This window comes from Pinus tabuliformis, chromosome 8 (assembly GCF_031772625.1).
Source record: "Pinus tabuliformis cultivar Carrire ecotype Pingquan chromosome 8, CPIR1, whole genome shotgun sequence".
Taxonomy (NCBI): Eukaryota; Viridiplantae; Streptophyta; class Pinopsida; order Pinales; family Pinaceae; genus Pinus; species Pinus tabuliformis.
The window spans coordinates 1,056,027,172-1,056,048,604 of record NC_142294.1 but is presented as its reverse complement, the minus strand read 5'-3'; the positions used below and the strand labels follow the sequence as shown (position 1 = coordinate 1,056,048,604).

The 21,433-nt window shown below is 39.6% G+C and overlaps 1 protein-coding gene across 3 annotated transcripts in view; it reads right to left on the bottom strand.

Annotated features, from left to right (window-relative positions):
• LOC149238979 (DIS3-like exonuclease 2) overlaps positions 1–19,409 on the bottom strand; it is a 230,039-nt gene extending 210,630 nt beyond the window's left edge. The window contains exons 1-2 of one of the 3 annotated variants that reach the window (XM_089373274.1): positions 19,180–19,409; positions 18,861–19,056 (exon numbers count right to left, since the gene is read on the bottom strand). In XM_089373274.1, the coding sequence (XP_089229400.1) occupies positions 18,861–19,023 (163 nt within the window). In that variant the 5' untranslated portion in view covers positions 19,024–19,056; positions 19,180–19,409. Of the gene's footprint in view, positions 1–18,860; positions 19,057–19,179 lie in introns of those variants that run through there. The other 2 variants (XM_089373273.1, XM_089373275.1) reach the window with 2 other exon arrangements.
• Positions 19,410–21,433: the final 2,024 nt, after the last annotated feature.

The window sequence follows — 21,433 nt, the reverse complement described above, 5'->3', positions numbered from 1 at the left end:
CCTACAAGTTGACGGTATAAGGTAGCATCAACTTCAGGAGAAGTACAAGAGACTGAAAGTTTGACTCCAGACTGAAAGGGAGAAGGGGCTGGCTTACAGTCTTCCATGTGAAAATGACGAAGAATATCACAAGCATACTTGGACTGGGAAAGGAAAATACCCTCCTTGGATTGCAAGACTTGAAGACCGAGAAAATAGTGTAAGTGTCCTAAGTCTATCATTTCAAATTTCTTTTTAAGGCTGGACTTCACATGGTTTATAAGGTTGGGATCACTACCAGTAAGAATAAGATCATCAACATAAAGAACAAGGACGATAAGAGAGTTGCCCACTTTCTTGGTGTAGACAGTATTGTCAGAATAACACCTAGAAAAGCCAGATTCTAAAAGAAAGCTATCCATTTTGGCATACCAAGCCCGAGGAGCTTGCTTGAGACCATAAAGGGATTTCTTAAGTCGACAAACAAGGCTGGAGTCTGTTTGTATGAAGCCAATGGGTTGTTCCATATAGATTTCTTCCTGCAAGTCCCCATGCAAGAAGGCATATTTAACATCCATCTGATGGACTTCCCATTTTAAAGAGGCAGCAAGGGAAAGAACAAGGCGGATAGAGTTCATTTTGGCAACAGGGGAGAAGGTTTCAGTGTAGTCAATGCCTTCAACCTGTGAAAAGCCCTTAGCAACAAGACGAGCTTTATGTTTATCAACTTTCCCATATGGTCCATACTTGGTTCTGTAAACCCATTTACATCTAACAAGTTTGCGTCCCTTTGGTAGAGGAACAAGATCCCATGTATCATTTGCCAACAATGAATGATATTCTTCATTCATAGCTGCTTCCCAATGTGGATGGCCTGAAGCTTCTGCAAAAGTGTCAGGATCATGATTTACTGGAGCTTGAGCCAGTAAAGAAGAGGCTCTTTCAAACTGAGAACGTGTACGTCGCTGATCTGTAGGATCACCGGCAAGATCACCTGCTGCATCCCGAGTAGTACGGACCCATCTTGGAAGTTGAGGATCCTGAGAAGGTGGGGGAGGATTATCATCCTCACTTTCATCATCTGAAGAAGAAATGTTTTCAAAAGTAGAAGAGATAGGAAGAGGAGGCACATCCGCCGGACTAGGCTCGCAGGCCGATTTATTTTCATCAAATTTTACATCTCTTCTAATGATAACATTTTTGGACTTAAATGGAATAAGTCTATAACCTTTTACATCTTCAGAATATCCAACAAAAGTACATTTCTCACTCTTAGGTTCTAAAGCTTTATGCTTTTCATCTGGAATATGGGCCCATGCTTCACTTCCAAAAACACGAAAGTGACTTACATCTGGTTTAATGGAACTCCAAGCTTCTTCTGGAGTGATATTCTCTAGAACCTTAATAGGAGTGCGATTGATTATATAATTTGCACAATTAATTGCTTCGGCTCAAAAACTAAGACTGAGTCCTTTAGATTGCAGCATACAATTAGCCATTTCCTTTAAGGTGCGATTTTTTCTTTCAGCTACACCATTTTGTTGTGGAGTGTATGGAACAGTATGTTGCATTTGAATTCCATTTTCGGTGCAAAAGTTGATGAATGTGTTTTTAACATATTCTCCACCATTATCAGTTCTTAGCTTAAGAATTTGATGTCCAAATTGTTTTTCAACAAAGGCTTTGAAGGCCAAAAATGTGTTAAATACTTCGCTCTTGAGTTTTAAGAAGTATATCCAAGTGCGTCTGGAGAAATCATCAATGAAAGTTAAGAAATACTTGCAGCCAGAGAATGAAGCAACAGGAAGAGGACCACATAAATCACTGTGCACAAGCTGTAAAGGGGCTGAGGCGTGCCAAGAGGCACGTTTGTCAAAACTGTCCCGATGATGTTTTCCAAGTACACATCCGGAACAAACACCATCTCTGCAAGATACCATAGGAAGACCTGTCACCATATTTTCTTTTCATAGATGCTGAAGGGAGCGATAGTTTAAGAGACCAAATCGCTCATGCCAAAGTTTGCTCACTTCATCATTATGAGCAACAAATATTGAGGGAAGATTTGATGACCCAAAGTTGTGAAACTTATACAACCTTGTGGAATCATCAGCAATACCAGTAGCTAGAATCTGTTTAGGATCTCTTAGATCCTTGATTACAACATCATGAGGTGAAAATTCAACAATTTTACCTTCACCTGAATGAGTTATCTGATATACAGATAGAAGGTTGCAGGATAAGGTTGGAACACATAATACATCATTAAACTGACCATTGTCTAGATGAACAGTTCCAGTCCCTACAACATTAAGAGATCTATCATCACCAACATATATATTTTTGGTGTTACAATCATTTAAAGAAGAAAACATGGCTTGGTTTTTGGCCATGTGATAAGAGGCTCCAGAATCAATGAGCCACTCATGAGAAGGAGAGGAAGAAGATACAGTTAATGCATAACCAGACTGAGATGATTGACAACGACATGTAGAAAGTGCCATTCCGGAAGTTGAAGTTGAAGTAAGCTCCACATGGATGTTATGTTTCTTCATTGCGGCTTCCAAGGCTTCCATCTTCTTAAAGCATTTAGATTCTAAGTGGCCATCTCGATTACAAAAGTTACAATGTCTATCAGTCTTCTTCCATTTGTTTTTATTGGTCTTATCATTTTGCTGAAATGATCTTTCATTTTGAGGCTGAGTTGGTTTAGGACCATTCTTTTGAGGATATGACTTCTTAGGATTCTTTGAATTTGGTTGCTGCTGGGCGGCTAACGCTTTTGTGGAAGAGTTTCCAAGATTAAGAAGACCAAAGTGTAAGAGTTTTTCTTGTTCTCTTATTAAGGAATCACAAAAGGAGTCAAAGGAAGGGGCCTTGTAGTCTTTTCCTTGACAAATGAAAGCTTCCCTTGTAGAATGGAAAGTGGAAACAAATACAGAGTAGGCTGGTCCCAACTTAGTAAGGATGGAATAAATAAGGTTACCATCTTCTTTCTTAACCTTAACACCTTCCAAGAGATATCTAAGGGTCTTGAATTTGGACAAGAAATCTTCAATGCAAGAAAAATTATTAGGATCCAAAGTAAGCAACTCATTTTCAAGTTGATGGGCTCTAATTTCATTTTTAATCCCAAAGACTTTAGCGATTTTTTCCAATGCTTCATGAGGAGTCTCAAGTTCTGCAATATGGAATCTAAGATCAGGAGAAATAGACATCCCTATCAAACCACGTGCTTGATCTTGTCTGTTTTCCCATTTTGCAGCCTTATCTTCATCTTTTGGTTTCTTCTCTTGGTCTGTGGCTATTTTGTAGAGACCTTTACTTCTAAGTAAATCTTCCATGTAGGCTATCCATTGGAAGTAGTTAGTGCTGTCAAGAATGACTTGGCATGGACTTTCCATTTTTTTTTAAACTGAAGCTAAAGATGCTGAAAGTAAGTGTTCCAATGGATAGATCTCGAAAAATTAGGCTATTTAAAAAAAAACGGCTCTGAAAAAGGCTTCCGGATGAAGAAGTTATGGCTTTTTGAAAAAAATTGTTGAAGTTGCCGGCAAAGTGCGCGAATGTGCGGGAATGAAAAAAAAAAACGCCCCCACAAAATGGAGACTTGAACCCAAGACCTCTACTCTCTTAAAATATCTTTGAACCAATTGATCTATACAAAAAAATTTGAGAGAGAGAGAGAGAGAGAGAGAGGGGGGGGGGGCCTCGGTTTGCGTGCTTGCCTTGAGAAAGCTCTTTTTCCCTACAAAACACAAAACACAAAACCCAACACGAATATGCAAAGAAAAACGAACCTTGCGGCTCGAAGTTAGCTTTAGCCAAAAAACTAGATATTTTAAAAAAAATCTCAAAGTTAGCTTTAGCCGAAAAACTAAATATTTTTCTCAATGTTTCTGATTTTCCGAGATCACACTAAGGTGCAGGGAAAAGAGCATACGCATGAGAAAAATCCTTCCTTTCCGTTTCTGATTTGCCCAGATCGCACAGAGTCGCAGGGCAAAGAGCATACGCAGAAATGAAAGGTATAGATCCGGTTAAAAAAAGGGTAAATAAACCGAAACCAAAATAAGCAGAGAAAAAATAACAGTAAACTGCAAAAACACTGTATACCTCCCGATCTGAAAAATGACGCAGCTAGGGCTACCGGAAACCTTTTCGCGTGAAACGAAAGGGGTTCCTTACTGGAACAGATGCTCCGAACGCAACAGAGCAGTCCTCTCGGCCCGAAAGCAGTCAGAAACAGCAGATCTAGGAAACGACAGCCGCATGCAGTTCTACCGGCTTCAGATTTGGATCACCAACGGACGCGGCCCTCAAATAGCTCTGATACCATGTAGGAATTTACAGGGTAAGTTCCTCAGAAAGAACACCAAAAGGACACCGCTCACAACCAGATCACAGATCAATACACCAGTATTTTTGACGTGGTTAAAACCCTCAAAGAGGGAAACAGTCCACGGCCTGCGCCAACGTGGCTACTACAGGCAATTTATTAATCAAAGAATGAAAATTTACATAAGCTTCTCTCATGCACGGATTACCCGAACAATGACCCTCCATGCGCTTTAAATAGAACTCATGGACCAATCGAGTGTCAAGCCACGGATCAAGTGTCGGTAATACCGAGAAGAGAATGAACCGTCGGATCACTACATATCGTGACCGTCGGATTGTAAATTACAATATGTACAACGGTAAAGAAACACACTTTACCTAACTCTAAACTAGACCAAGTTGTACTTAACTATTTCCTATGTGTCGGAATATCCTAACAATATGGTCTACTTCCGAAGCTTTAGCTTAGGAAAAAGTACCTTGATTAATGTAGACTTTGAGCTAATGTTTATCTAAGGATAAATAACAAATTATTTAAGTGACTTAGATCTAATCTCCACCACTGATCTAAGAAGGTTGGGAATTAATCTTAGTCGCCTATTAGAGATTAGGGATTTGGCCCATGGAGAAATCATAAAGAGAACCTATGGGAGAGGATGAAGACATATTGCACCATTATTGTTGAGAGAGCGATTTTCTCAAGAGAGTGAGAAACTCTAGGACTGAAGAGAAGGGAAAAGGATTACAATAAGGGAATTTCAAGAGAAATTTTTAGGGAGGCCGACTCTAGGAGAGAGAGGCTGAATTACTAAACAAGAGCGTTGAGTTCTAGAGGGAGGTTGAATTATCTAGGGGCCGATTTTTCTCTAGTGTGCAAGGGTTGTACAAAGGGAGAAAGAGGAATTGTGTTAGCTGGTAAAGAAGTTTGATTTTCAAGACCGAAATCTTTAGGAAGGCCAAGTTCCAGAAGGATTGAATTCCTTGAGGCCGATTTTCCAAAGGGGTCAATTTCCAGGTTCCAGCAGCTGTAATTTCTGTGTCTATTCTTTGTGGATCGAGGGCCTAGTTTTCCTGAGTAATTTAAAGTGAAGGACAATTGTGTTGGGCGGAATTTTTTGTTGTAGTGAGATTCATTCACCTATTTTATTTATGCTTGCAAATTTAATTTCTGAAAGTTAAAATAACAGTGATTTTATTTTCCAACAATTTTTAGATTTTATTAAGTAAATAATTTATGGGTATAAAATAATTGTTGAGGTATGGTAGTAGAGATTTAACAACTCTGATTATTACAGCAAATGGTTGTAGGTTCCAACTCTTGATCAAATCATCCTCCAAGTAACTTGTGAAGCTAGATGGCCTCAACTAGTAGTACTAGGTACCATGTATTCTGCCTCTTCTGAGCTAAGTGTAGCAGAACTTTGCTTCTTGCTGAAAGATGATATCATCGTTGATCCCAAGCTAAAGCATCACCTTGAAGTGCTCTTCCTGTCTACTACATTGCTTGCCCAATCTAAGTCAAAATAAATTGCAACTACACTTCTCCAAAATATCTCAAACTATAATTCACTATGCAGAAATAAGGACGCTAGGGCAGCAGGTCATCTCTTTGACCAGCGTTGACCTTCCAGAAGTGCGGATTGGGTGTGGTTGCCTCTCCTAGGCAAGCCGCAATTTTTGGCACGAAAATCGAGGTGATCTGACCTCTGGTTTGACCGGTGTTGACTGCCCTAGTTTAGGGCTGCAAGTTGACTTCAGAAATCTGCAAATTGACTAAACTTTTGGGGCTGTTCAAGGGCTGTTTCTTCAGGCTGTTCGAGGACAAGTTGACCGGAAATTGACCAAGTATTTTAGAGGTCAATTTCAGCTAGTTTGACCAAGTTTGACTTTGTTGATCTAGGGTTTGTTGCTGCTGATATAAAATTACAGAATTCAGATTTTGTACTATTTCTCTCTGCTGAACTATTGAAGATAAAAGAAGATTTGATCAAAGGGTTTCCCCGCATTGGGGTTTGTCCCTGGCTAGCCGCCACATCTTGTGTCTCTTGTCTTGGCTTGTTTTCTGTTGATCATTTAATGTTCTATTTGCACTTTACTTAATGTATATGTGATTGCTAATTTGTGGCTAATAAGAAGAAAAATAAGTAAATTGCTCTAAGCATAGAACATACCATAATTTAACATGGTATCAGAGCTGAGGTGAAGACAAAGCCCGAGCAAGAGCAAGAGCAATCACCGAAGAAAAGGTTGGCAAAGCTATCTTAAGGAAATCATGGGGTCCTCAACACACTTCCCTGCTGAAGACAAACTCCGTGAGAAATCTGACTATCACGGATGGAAGATGTCTCTCGATCTAACATTAGAAGGGCAGGAAGTGTTGGACCATGTGAGAGGCAGGATTGTTGAGCCTCCATCAAATGCATCCGCTGTTGCTAGGAACAAATGGACTAAAGGAGAAGTCAAAGCAAGGAAGATCATTCGGGACTCTATCAACAAACGATTGGTGGCCTATGTTTCTGAGCTGAACACCTCCAAGGAAATCTACGATAGACTCGTGAGTTTATTTAAAGTTAATGATGCAAATCAAGTCTTGTTTCTTATAAATAAGTTGAAGGAAATTAAGAAGGGCAAAGATGAGAGTATGCAAGCATATTTCTTAAGAATCACCGAGATCAAGAACGATCTCCTATCCATTGGAGAAGCAATTCCTGACAGGGAAATGACACTCACAACTCTTGGAGGACTGCCATCTGAATGGTATATATTCAGGACTACTCTTCTCAACAATAACGTAATTCCTAGATTTGAGGAATTAATGACCAGATGCATTCAAGAAGAAACGAGGATGGAAGAGCAAGAAATGTCCATACTTAAAGGTCATCCCTCTGCCTTTTCTTCTCATACTAAAAGAAGAAACAATCTCGGGGCTAAATTCAAAGGAAAGGTTGTACCAAAGGGTGGAAGAAAAAGATGATGTTAAAATTGCAATAAAACGGGTCACTATGCTAAGGAGTGCCCTAATAAAAGGGACTCACACCGAGACGATGATCAAAATCCCTCTCAAGGCAATCAAAGGAATGGCAGGTCGAATGGTAGAGTTAAAAGAAGTGTCAGAAATCAAGGAAGAGGACAACCATTCAAGAAGGCAAGAAATTCCAAGTATGAATCTAACATTGTTAACAATAAGCAAGATGAATATTATCTACCAGCAGCTCTATCTACTGCTCCCCCGGACTCGCTGGGAAATTGGCTTATTGATAGTGGTGCCTCAAAGCACTTCACTGGTTACAAAGAAGCTCTCTATAATCTGATAGAGAAGGAAACTAACCTGGAAATTGTTCTTGGAGATAATTCAAAATATCCCGTGAAAGGCGTAGGAAATGTCACTCTTCAATTGAATCAGGGTAATACCATCCACTTACAAGATGTATTATATGTACCTGATCTCAAAAAGAACTTGATGTCCATTTCGGCAATGGAAGACAAAGGCTACAAGGTGGTCTTCAGCGATGGCAAGGTACGTGTATGGAAAAAGAACTTTAAAGATGCTTTTACTCTTGTGTTTCGAGTTGATTCATTATATCAGGTCGGAGTAAGTCCGCTGGGTGTCATGTCTTGTGACACATCTCTTCAGTCCGAACTATGGCATCGGAGGTTTGCTCACCTTCATTATAAAGCTCTACCCGATGTAAGAAAAATGGTGACCGGGATGCCTGAGTTCAAATTAGAACAAGAAGGTGTTTGTCCAGGATGTGCCGAAGGGAAGCTCAAAAGGGGACCATTCCCCTCAAGCCAAAGCAAGACCTCCGATATATTGCAGTTGGTTCACTCAGACATATCCAGTATGATGCCTGTGAACTCCTTGGGAGGATATTTATATTACCTCACTTTTACAGATGATTATTCTCACAAGACTTGGATATATTTCTTGAAAAAGAAGGATGAAGTGTTCTCTTGGTTTCGGCACTTCAAAGCCTTGATCGAGAATCAAACCGAAAAGAAGATCAAGATCTTAAGGACTGATAATGGGACTGAATATGAATCCAATGAGTTTCATGACTTTTGCAAAGAGGCTGGCATTAAGAGGGAGACTACTACGCCATATACTCCTGAATAGAATGGTGTGGCGGAAAGGAAGAATCATACAATTGTGGAAGTTGTCTGTGCTATGCTCCATGATCAAAGACTTTCGAAGTTTCTATGGGCCGAAGCTGCAAATACCGCCGTATATGTACAAAATCGATGCCCTCATCAAGCATTGGGTTCCAAGACTCCCGAAGAAATGTTCACCAGTAAGAAACCTGACGTATCTCATTTTAGAATTTTTGGAAGCCCTGTATATTTTCATATGCCTAAAGAAAAAAGGAATAAATTGGGTGCATCTGGAAAGAAAGGAATCTTCGTGGGCTATAGAGAAAATACTAAGGGCTATAAAATCTATGTAGTTGGTCAAAGGGAAGTCGAGATTAGTCATGATGTCACCTTTGACAAAGATATGGCTCTTAGCAAGGTAGACAATCTTCCTACTTTAAGGGGATCTAAAGAAGCTAACATCAGGGAACCGAAGGAAAAATAAGATGAGACAATGCCTGATGTGGAAGAACCCATGGATCCTATTGATCCTCCTCCGCAAGAGCCTTCCTCTTCTAGAAAGAGGCCTTCATGGCTTAGGGGGACACTTGATGATGCTGAAGGACACATTGCACCTCGAGGAACCTTCCGTGAAAGCAAGAAGCCGAACAAGTATCAGGGATACCTGACCATCATGAGCACGATCATCCAAAATGAGCCTTCGTCATTCACAGATGTTGTCAAGCATCAAGTATGGAAGGATGCTATGACCAAGGAATATGAGTCCATTATGAAAAACGATGTTTGGGATGTGGTCCCCAGACCCCAGGACAAAGTTGTTGTCACTTCAAAATGGCTATACAAGATAAAGCATGCAGTTGATGGAAGTGAGGGAAAGTATAAGGCTCGTTTTGTTGCTCGTGGCTTCTCCCAGAAGGAAGGTATAGACTATGATGAGATATTTGCACCTGTTGCCCGATATACCACCATCCGCTCGATCATAGCCCTTTTTGCTTCGCAAGGATGGAACCTACATCAAATGGATGTCAACAATGCGTTCTTACATGGTTCGATCAAAGAGGAGGTCTATGTGAAGCAACCCGAAGGATTTGAGATTTATGATCGAGAATCTCATGTGTGTAGGTTGAAGAAGGCCCTCTATGGGCTAAAGCAAGCACCCCGAGCATGGTATGAGAGGATCAATAGCTACTTGATGAAGTTTGGTTTCACTAGGAGTGAAGCCGACCCTAAACTTTACTTTAAGGTTATAGATGACAAGCCTCTCATATTGGTGCTATATGTTGACGACCTCTTTCTAACAGGTGCAGACCCTCTCATTCACAAATGTAAGAGGGACTTGGCTTCTGAGTTCGAGATGAAAGACCTAGGACTTATGCACTATTTCCTAGGACTAGAAGTCTGGCAGAAACCAAGGGATATTTTCCTATCTCAAGGACAATATGTGGTGAAAATATTAGAGAGATTCGGCATGGTGGACTGCAAGCCTGTAACTACCCCGATGGAGCTTGACTTCAAGAAGTTAAGCGGTAGTGCTGTCGGACCTATTTTACGAAATGCTACCAAGTATCGTCAACTCGTTGGAGCATTAATGTTCTTGGTGAACTCCCGTCCGGATATATGCTTTGCAGTCAAGACATTGAGTCAACATATGGTACAGCCTCACCACTCACATTGGATTGGTGCCAAGAATCTATTGAGATATCTTCGTGGGACAATCACTCATGGGTTGAGATACACTGCCGAAGATGTGAGACTACTTGGGTATACTGATGTTGATTGGGCAACAAGTGAGATGGACCGAAAGAGCACTTCTGGGTGCTATTTCTCTTTGGGATCTGCCTCGATATCCTGGATGAGCAAGAAGCAAAAGTCAGTGGCTTTGAGCACCGCCGAGGCAGAGTACATTGCTACTAGCATGGCCTCCTGTGCGGTAGTCTGGTTGCGAAAGCTCTTTAGTGAGCTGTTTGGATTTACATTGGATACCACCATGATTCTGTGTTACAACCAGAGCGGGATCCGTTTATCAGAGAATCCCGGCATTTCATGATCACTCCAAGCATATCGATATCAGGTACCACTATATTCGAGATATGGTGCAACGAGGAGCAATAAGGCTCCAACATATTGGTACAGATGAACAGGTCGCCGACATTTTGACAAAGCCCCTAGGAAAGGTCAAATTCCTGACTTTCCGAGAACGACTTGGTGTCGTTCAGAAACCCTCTTATGAGGGTCGAGTATGATGTATAGAGCTCTGGGAGCTCCAAGGAGGCGCGGGGTACTTATTGGAGCGACATGTGACCACAGGGCGACTCACCATCCCTTGGTGGTGCACTATGTACAAGGTAAAGGTTCAACCTTCCCCTGTGACACCCCGTGGCGACTATGGAACATGATGATTAGTTCTCCTGTGGACCGGATGATTCGTTCTCCGAGGCGACTGTGGAGCAGGATGATTAGTTCTCTGTGGCATCCACTGGACAAGATGATTCGTTCTCATGTGGACAGGATGATTAGTTCTCCTATCGAGGCATCCTACCCATGCAGTCTGGGACTCATGGGAAGTACCTCTCATCTGATCAATGAGAAGGGAAATGAGGATAGGGACCATAGTAGTACTATCGATGGACGCATCGTTGTATCTACCGTACTCCCTATGCTAGGATGACCTCCATTGATCTGGGATCAATGATACTGATCTAGGATCAGTGAGAGTGGTTCACACTCTGAGACTAACTTGGGTCAATGGAGGATGGTATGATACATCCTCGAACATTTCTTCTTCTTCATAGTTCGAGCAAAGCAGAGCAGAGCAAAGCAAAGCAGGGCAGAGCAAAATGTGGTCAAGCTGTACAGGATAGTGCATTTGATGGATGGATTGCAGCGACGGTCTAACGAATTGCAGATGAAGTTCTCCCTAGTTGAGAGGGAGTGTTAAAATTGGCAACTAGGGCCAAACTCCATGTGGATCACCTTATTTATGGCTTCTGATATTTTTCCTAGATTCCTCTCATCAAGAGGTGTAGGATTGATCTAAAGATCATCCGATTCCGATAAGTATTTATGGAGATATGAATTTATTTTGATTATGGACAAATTGTCAAGGTCGGCCAGCAAACTTATGTAGGCTCAGAAGTCCAACAGTCACGTCTATTCATCCTCAACGTTTGCATATAAATACAAGGAGCATTCTCCTCATTTGGATAATTCAATTCACTCATCTTCTCTCTCTCTCCTACGCATAAAAGGATCCTCTCTCTCTCTCCTACGCATAAAAGGATCCTCTCTCTCTCTCTCCTACGCATAAAAGGATTCTCTCTCTCTCTCTCTCATGTGTGGCTAAAAGGAAGATGTCCTAGGGCAAGAAAGACGCAGAAAGAAGGACGCTAGGGCAACAGGTCATCTCTTTGACCAACGTTGACCAAGCGTTGAACTTCCAGAAGTGCGGATTGGGTGTGGTTGCCTCTCCTAGGCACGACGCAATTTTTGGCACAAAAATCGAGGTGATCTGACCTCTGGTTTGACCGGTGTTGACTGCCCTAGTTTAGTGATGCAAGTTGACTTCAGAAATCTGCAAACTAACTGAACTTTTGGGGCTGTTCAAGGGTTGTTTCTTCAAGCTGTTCGAGGACAAGTTGACCGGAAATTGACCAAGTATTTTAGAGGTCAATTTCAGTTAGTTTGACCAAGTTTGACTTTGTTGATCTAGGGTTTGCTGCTACTGATATAAAATTACAGAATTCAAATTTTGTACTATTTCTCTCTGTTGAACTACTGAAGATAAAAGAAGATTTGATCAAAGGGTTTCCCCGCATTGGGGCTATGTCACACGGTTCGAGTTCGAATTCGAATTTTCCGATCAGGTTCGAATGATGTTCGGCATTAGGTTCGACTATACATATTTTTCAATATATATATATTTATATATATATATATATATGACAAAATAATAGAAAATTCAAAATCGATCCATAAACACATGAATACAAATTCTTATTAGTAAACATACATGAATAATGCTGTCATAATAATTGAAGATGCCCATATGAGGCTCATTCTGCCAAAATTAACAATAAGATATATTTACGAAGGACACTATCTTCCACTTCTAACAAGCACATAAATAATTGACTAACAAAACATTACACAGACCAGAAGTATATTGGAGCTATTTGTTGAGTTCTCTGAAAGAAGTATCAATTCAGTTCTTGAAAGAGACCTCATGGCAAAGTGGTTGGACTTCCCAACTATTTTGGGAAGAAGGAATGCAATTTCTTTATCTCATGGAAATTTTTGGGATGTCACTGTCTAAAGAGAACAAAACACTAGTTTTGAGTACAATGGTGGATGGATTGAAGACATTTAAGCAGGTTGCAAATGCATGCACTTGATTATCAATAGTTTTATATAAACTTTAAAATGTATTATTGTTTTTTACTGTTATGTGGAAATAGGAAATTTAAAGACATTGCTTTCAGCAATGATTACCAACAGCCAATAAGCATAATAAGGAAATGAGAAACATGGAAATCCTCTAGATTTCAAATTAACGCCTCTTCTCAGACGCTTATCCTTTATACTAAATTAAAATAAGTTAAAATTGATCCAATGCTTTTTACTTATTTATATGACATTTATGTGTGCCTAGTTTCAGCAATGACTACAAACAGTCAATAAACAGAAAAAAGAAATGATAAGCATGGAAATCTGGCTTTCAAATTAACACCTCTTCTCAGATGAGCGTTCTTTATACTAACTAAGTTAGGTTAAATTCGATTCAGTGTTTGTTACTTAATATATATGACATTTAGTTGTGCTTCTAGTTTCTGCTATATTGTAGCCTTGCGGCTGATATATCATTTTGGGTTTTGAATCACTTTTTTTGGTGAATTTTTCACCTATGTCCAAAAGACCAATTCACCCTTCAATTTTTATCATTTCATTTCTAGCAGACTAGCAGTGAAGCGAGTAACAACCCGACAGTGAAGGGACTAGTTGTCAACCTAGTTGTTGCAGAAGTAGCAGTTCAAAAGTGTTTATGAAACTTCGAAGAGTGCATTTGCTGCCGAACACAAAGATAGAGCAGTTCAAACGGTAAAAGTTTTAAGTTCGCGATTAGGTTCGTTTAGGTTCAATTAGGTTCGTTTAGGTTCGATTAGGTTCGATGGAGTTCAATGAGGTTCGGGTTCGACTTGAGGTTCGACTTTCAGGTTCGCCGAACCTGAACGAACTTCAAAAAAAAATTCAGGTTCGCCAAATTTCGAACCTGAAGCTTCAGGTTCGTCGAACCCTGTGACATAGCATTGGGGTTTGTCCCTGGCTAGCCCCCACATCTTGTGTCTCTTGTCTTGGCTTGTTTTCTGTTGATCATTTAATGTTATATCTGCACTTTACTTAATGTATATGTGATTGCTAATCTGTGGCTAATAAGAAGAAAAATAAGTAAACTGCTCTAAGCATAGAACATACCATAATTTAACATTACTCCTTCAAAAATCAGCTTTTCATTCCTTCAATAAAACTTACAAGGAAACTTCCACAAGCTGCCAAAACCAAGCAATTGCATGATTACTGAAATCACCCTATACGTGAGTTTTACGACTTGTCTAAGAGGTATGCTCTATTGAAAAATCAACAAAATAGCAAAATATTGTCATACTACCCTACCATATGTGGTACGACTCTAATGTATTGACTTTACGACTATTGCACAACCCTGTTGTACAAAATGTATGGAACCATAGGACTAGTGGATTTGTACTACCTATTGGTGTGCAGTACGACCTGTACAGTACTGCTAAGAAAATACAACCTACTTGCTACCCAAAAACACCTCTCTCTCTCTCTCTCTCTGTTAAAATTGGCAACTAGGGCCAAACTTCGTGTGGATCATCTTATTTATGGCAGTTGATATTTTTCTTGAATCCCTCTCATCGAGAGGTGTAGGATTGATCTAAAGATCATCCGATTCCAATAAGTATTCATGGAGTTATGAAATTATTTGTGTTATAAGACAATTCGTCAAGGTTAGCCAGTAACTAAATAACACCCACATGTGCTCAATGTTTTAGTATAAAAGGAGATGAATTGAGATTCATTTCACACACACTTCTCTCTTGATTTCTCTCCACTCACTTTGGGTTTTAGTGGAAGAGAAATCTAGGAGTGGAAGCCCTAGACGTTGGAGGAAAAGAGGTTGCCCTAGCCGCAGCAAAGAAGACAAGTCAGCGAAGCTATGGAAGGGAAAGGAGCCCTTACCTTTGTCATGGATGAAGTTAACGCAGCCATGGAGGAGGCCTTAGCAAGCCCTAGCCACAGGTAGCCGCAACAAGAAGAGGCTAAGGCAGCGAGGAGATCAGGGACTGGTTTGTGGGTTAAACAGGGCACCGAGTTGCTAAAAGGAAGGCCAAGTTGCTTGCTGGGAAGATTGAATTAGGAGACCTCTCTCACAAGTCTGTTTGGGCACTGTTTTGTGGACAGAATTCTTGTATGGTGTTGGTCGTATGCTACAGGTGGACTGTGTGCTAGGCCACAAGCCATAGCACCACAATTAGGGTCTGTGTAGGGAGGATTAAGGGCTAGTATATGCCCAGAATAGCAACGTACTAAGTGTGGAGTCTCATGAAGGTGTGCTACAATCTTTGAGGGTTGTTTGTGGACTGTTAGATGTGTTTGTAAGGGTTGTTGCAGCATGACCAGATGCCCTAACCAGTCACAGTATAAACAACAGTGAAAGCAGACTTGGAACAGCAGTGTTTAAGGTATGTTGGGTTGTTGTAGGTTACAATGGGACAGCAGCAAGCACGGTGTTGCAAACACAAATGGGACAGCAAGCAATCATAGGAGCAGCAGTCACTAACAGTGGGACAGCAGTGCTAGGAATGTGACAGCAAGGTGACCCATGAAGTTTGAATGCATGATAGTGCAGCAAGATGCATGGGCAGCATGATAACAATGATGGCATGGTACAGCAATGTTACAATGACAGCGTGCTAGTAGCAATGTTACAATACAACAATGTAACAATGGGACAGCAGCAAAGACATGCTAACAATGAAACAGCAGTATGGTAAGCAAGGTGCAGTAAGCACATGGTGGCAAGCATGGTGCAGCAAGCACATGGGACAGTATGGCAAACATGGTGTAGCAAATGGCACATGATGGTACATGATGCAATATAGTGATGGGTATTGTCATGATTGGTGAAGCATGATGAGATGCAGCATAGTGATGATGGGTGCAGCACGGTCAGGTGTAGCACGATGATGAGGAGCAGCACAATGATAGGTGCAGCAAGGCGATGGAGTCACCTTGGAGAATCAGTTGAAGCAGCATGTCTTCAACTGAGTTCAGCGACCTCATGTATCATCTTCTTAGAGATGAACTATGCTCTTATTTAGATAAGTCAAAGTGTTGACTTATGTTGTAAATGTACTATCTCTTTCTCTCTCTCTGTTGAGCTATTGAAGAACATATAAGAAGAATTGATCAAGGGTTTCCCCATATTGAGGTTTGTCCCTAGCTAGCACCACATCTTGTGTCCTCTTGTTTTGGCTTGTCTTCTGCGTTATATGTTTATGTTCTATCTGCGATTTACTTTAATGTTGATGTGATTGCTAATCTGGAAAAGAGATTGAGCTAACTGTGAAAATTGAACTAAATTTCTCTAAGCGTAGAACATACATAAAATTAACACTCTCTCTCTCATTCAACCTACTCAATTGTGTCTGAAAAGCTCCATCTTAACCTATATTTATACAATTAGTTAAGACAAAAACCTAATATATGTTTGAGTCTACTCCTAGTTTAAGTCATGCATCCATGAGATACATTTTTTTACACTTAACAGCTAAATATAAGACATGCGCTTTTTTTAACTAAAGTGAATTACAAAATAGAATTACTTTTTGAAAATACCTCGAACTATTTCTCACATGTTCACACTGAACATATGCAAAAGAACCTGTCCAAGCTACAATTCTCAACAGCTTTCCTATACAAAGGATTGGAGATGGCTTGGGGATGCCTGGGCTTCAACATTGTTCTTGTAAGGGGCAGTTGACCTAATGGAGCATATTGCTTTAAAGGAGAGATGGAATCTGTGGAGGCTTGTACTGAAACAATGTGGACTTGCCTTGTGTAGCTACATCACCTTGAGGCTTGAAGTCATTATTGTGGACAACATTGCCATTGGAGCATGACATCAATACTCTAGAGTGGATGTCTCACTTGTGTGACCTACAAGGACACGTAGATTGCTTGTTAGGGCTTAGGCCCCCATAGTATCGTTGGCCTCACTTACCTCTCTCATACAAATAGAGGAAGTAGTGAGTCTTTTCATCAATCATCATTTGTATCTTTCTCTTTGTATTTATCTTCTTGGAGCGATTCGCTAGGGTTCATGAGTTCACAAGGAAACCCTCGGAGAAGCCACAGAAGGGAAAGAGGATGTCTTGGTTTGGAGTTTTCTCTTATCACTAGGGTTTGTTCTCATGGAAGAAACATTGGAGATGTCTTGTGATGAGATGTGACTCTGACTAGAGAGTGTGCACTTCCTCTCTCTCTCTCCCTCTCTTAATTCTTCACTTGTATTCTCTCTCTTGAGAAACTAGGGTATGTTGGTCTTCTTGGAGTTTCTTGGAGCATTTGGAAGTTCTAGGACTAGGGTTTATCCCTTGGAGGTTGGAGATAAGGGTTTGAGAGAAAACACCATGGTGGATTTGTGAAGAAAAAGGGAATAGAAAGATGTCTTGACTTGAAGCTTGAATTGGAGATGTTCTTGCACTCAGATCTGCTTGATTGAGCTAGGGTTTGATGACTTACCCTAGCTAGGGGGCTTTATGGATAGTTGCAGTTTTGTACTTGCCTTGAGAGAAGACTATGATATGTATTTGTACTTCATCTTGAGCTTATATATGAAATTTCCAGCTGTCCACATCTTGAGTCATTTTCATGTTTAAATTTCAGCTATACATGTTCTTTATGTTTTGTTATTTAGAGTCATTTATGTCTTACTGATTGGACATAAGTAACAGGGCAAATTGTTAAGTGATTTGACATATGAGATAGAATATAAGGGGGTAATTGTACTGCTGTAAAAGTGCATTTTCAGATCTGATTATTGGCTGATAAGTTACCCTATAAGGGGCTGAAACTTGTTTCTTTGTTTTGTATATCTTCTCCTTGACTTGCTGTAAAGTTTGGAGCTGTTTGAAGTGAACTATTGTGATCCTTCTGCTGCTGTTTTACACTCTAAATTAAAACAATAGTCTTAAAGGCTGAAAAGTCTAGGGTTAAGATCTGGGAAACCTTCTAGGAAGAAGGTGAAATTTCAGTTTTGTATTAATTGCCTCAGTGTGTGAAATTTGCCCTAGCTTTTGTTGCAGAAGACGATGATTTTCCATTATCAATGGAGGAGGATGTGTTGAGTCTTGCCTCATTAAGGTGACTAATGTGTAACTCCCAACATCATATAGCTTGTTCAACCACACAATATAGTACTCATAAAGACAGCTAGTGCCAATACCTATGAGACACCACAGTTACAATGAAGCATTGAAGCAATATTTGATAGCCTCCGTGTGCAGCTAATTTTTCTTTTGCATACAGCGTACTACCTTTAGGAGTTCAATAGAGAACAAATGAAAATATCCAACATGTTTTGAATAGCCAACAGAGAAATAGAAGTTATTCCTATCGTTGTGTGAGACCGTGAAAAAAAAATGAGAAATGCACACCATGTATCTCTCAAGAGTGAAAACCTCAAAAGTAATTTGGTATTGGCAGGATCGGAGTCAACCGCAATGGATTTTATCAATACAAACCGGAAAACTTGCTTCAAGTTGCTGCTAATTATTGCAGACTCAACAAAATTATGTTGGACCTCTCACAGGGGAAGCTGGCAACTATAATGCAGAGACTGCGGTGACTGCGGAATCAAACCATGACTGAAGAATGCGACGAATGCTGAAATTGTCTCCTTTGTCACCAAATTCCTAACATGTGGCGAGCAAACTGAATCGCACGTAATAATTACCAAACCAAAATCAAATTTCCCTGTTATTTGGCACGATTCCACTGAATTTGATAACTACGATTTGAACTTTTTCAATGCTAGATAACTCTAAAGCTAAGTTGTATCTAAATTAAGTTAAGATGTATCTAAGCTATATATAGTTTTTAATATTTTGTAATAATAGGTAAACCCTATATATTCACACATACTACCCCTTGCTGGGCTGTAGAATGGACATACCATTTCTAAGCCTAAAGAAATAAAATGGACTTTTTAGATGAGGTTCCCCGGCCATGTCATCCAGATTCTTATAACATGATCTTCAAACTCGGCATGATTTTTATTCTACACTGTGAATAGGTATATCAAGCGATGGACAGATGATAAAAAGACGAGTAAAGCTAGAATGGAAGAAGGTTAGGTTAACTTTTACCAGTAGCAGAAGAAGCAGAAAGTGGCTGAAATTGACGGGATTTCCGAGAGGGGCGACGCTGATTCCCCCTCTTCTCACCGTCCGCTAAGCCTACGCATTCATCCACATCCACATCATCTTCTTCATCATCGTCATCCCTCTCCTTTGCCTTCATCCTCTTCATTCCGCTTCTTTGCTCTCTGTCTATGTCTCCACCCTGCTACAAAAATGCAAATAAATTCTTCTTCCGTTTTTCGGGAAAACTCAGACTCGTCGATGTCATTTTCATTGTTTTATTTTAATACTTATAAACCTGCATCCGCAATCCAGCAGCACTCACCTATTGATTGTTTAAAACCATAGAAGCAATTGACTTTCGCAAAAACCTTATTTCTAGGTGTGTGTATATACAAGAGATTGCATCTGTATATTGGTTACTTTTTAAATGGTTTGACGCGAGTACATTGGATTTCAGATATTGTAGATAGATGGATCTCAGCCATTTCCTATTCACTCTGCTCATTTTAGATGTTTTAGTAAAATACAAAAAATCACAGATATTCAACCCTTTCTGCCTTTCAAAACCCTTCGACTTTTTGGAGAAAGTCCAAGTGCCTTTTGATGAACAGAACCTTTTTTTTATTTTTTTAAAAAAATCCACGTGTTCTATATTCTACAGGTATGTTGACGAGACTTACAGATCGTATTACAGATCGTACTTTGAGTAAAACTTCTGCATGTTGACATTAGTGAGAGTCTCTTCTTATTTGTTTTTTAGTTGGTAGTTTATGTGTTATATGTTTTCGAAGTTTTTTTTAATTAAATTTGTTTAAAATTTGGTAGATATTTGTTGGAATTATAAGTTGTAAATTTTGTACAGTTTAAAGGTTTTGGAGATTTTTCAGGGTGTTGAATCCATTTATGCATTGAAAAATGTATTTTAAACAATAAAAAATCATGGTTTGACCAAAAATTATTTGTCTTAAAAATCAAAATTCTAAAATGAATAATAATTACACATTGTTTTCTAAGTTTTAGTATATTAGTGTAACTACATAAATTAAACGGTTGGTAAATATCGATAGATATCAAAATACATTAGAAAGAAAGAAAGAAATTATTTTAACGTCCACGAGGCTAAAGATAGCCTATGGGACGGATTGCTTCTTCATTTGCTTGATGTATTCGACCCTTTTTCTGTGAAACTTCAAAATAAATGCTCACAACTTCTCGACAAACCCCTCGCTAAATAGATTATCCCAAGAGCTAGCTGCCAGCATATCTGCATAACTTTTCTTGTTGTCTTTGAAGGCCTCACATTCTAAAATGAAATGTTTTTCTATTTCCACTTTTCCGAAAGAACAAAAAATGCATACTTTTTCCTCCCACACTTCCTTTAACCTTTTCCAGTGTCTTGTTTCACAACAGAGTTGATGAGAATTAGTCCTTAACTGAGCAATAAGAATTTTGGCTCTCCAAGAGATATTGGCCTTTATGTATGCTTTTGGTTAATGACTATGAGTGGGATTAAACACTTCAAAAAGTAATTTTTCTTTCTTCCTAGCTCCTTATCCCAAGTACACTTGTGGAACTTTCCAATAACAAAAGCTTTTATCTCTTTGTTGTTTATGGGACACACATTCAAGCAAATACCCCATTTACTAAACCATTTGTTATTTTGTTGAATCCAAGTTTTTTGCTCTTGCAAAATCTATCATTAAAGACAACCTTAGGTCATCTATCCTCTTCCATTTTTTTTTAAATACCTTATGACTCGCACCATAGCAATTGCTTCAATAGGAGTAGTCCCTGTTTCACTTAACCAGATATCATAAGGAATTGCACTTTTAATCTTAAATTTATTCGTAATCAAATGCTTCTGAATTTTCTCAATTTGTCTCCACTGCATGTCGGATGTACTGTTGGCCCATAGTTCACAACCATAGAGAATCACCGGAATCACTAAAAGCCCAAAAAGAGTTTGAGTGGTTTTTCAGTCCCATAACTCTGCCTCTCTACACCTATTTTGAAAAGCATAAAATGCTTTCCAACTCCCCAAAGTTCTTTTCTTTCTACAACCATTCCAACTTAGATTTTTGTTGAAGTCAATTTCGAGGTATTTGTAATCCGCAACTGTAGAAAATTTTGAATAATATGACACATATTCAACAGAGATTATCCTGATCATACAATTTAAGCGGAACATGTATAATACATAATCTCCTCTACGTTGATCATCAAATTACAGAAGCAGAAACATCCACAGGCACACATAGAAGCATCAATCAAACTCATAAACACAGTATGTATCCCGGGGAAAGCATCTCGCTAAAAACCCCACACTATCTGTATATTATATTGATTAAATCATGTAACAATACAAAGCATAATACTTCTCACAAGTATCTCCACCTGTTACACACAATACAGCTCAGATTTGATCTCCAAATCTCTCCCGCTGCTTGCCTGCCTCCACTGCTCAAACCTGCTCGAGAACTGATGAGAATAGCTTCCCAAACTCGATTTTACACTGCAAAATAGTCACCCACACTATGTTGGACGTGAGCAACAGCTATAATATCATGAAGATACGT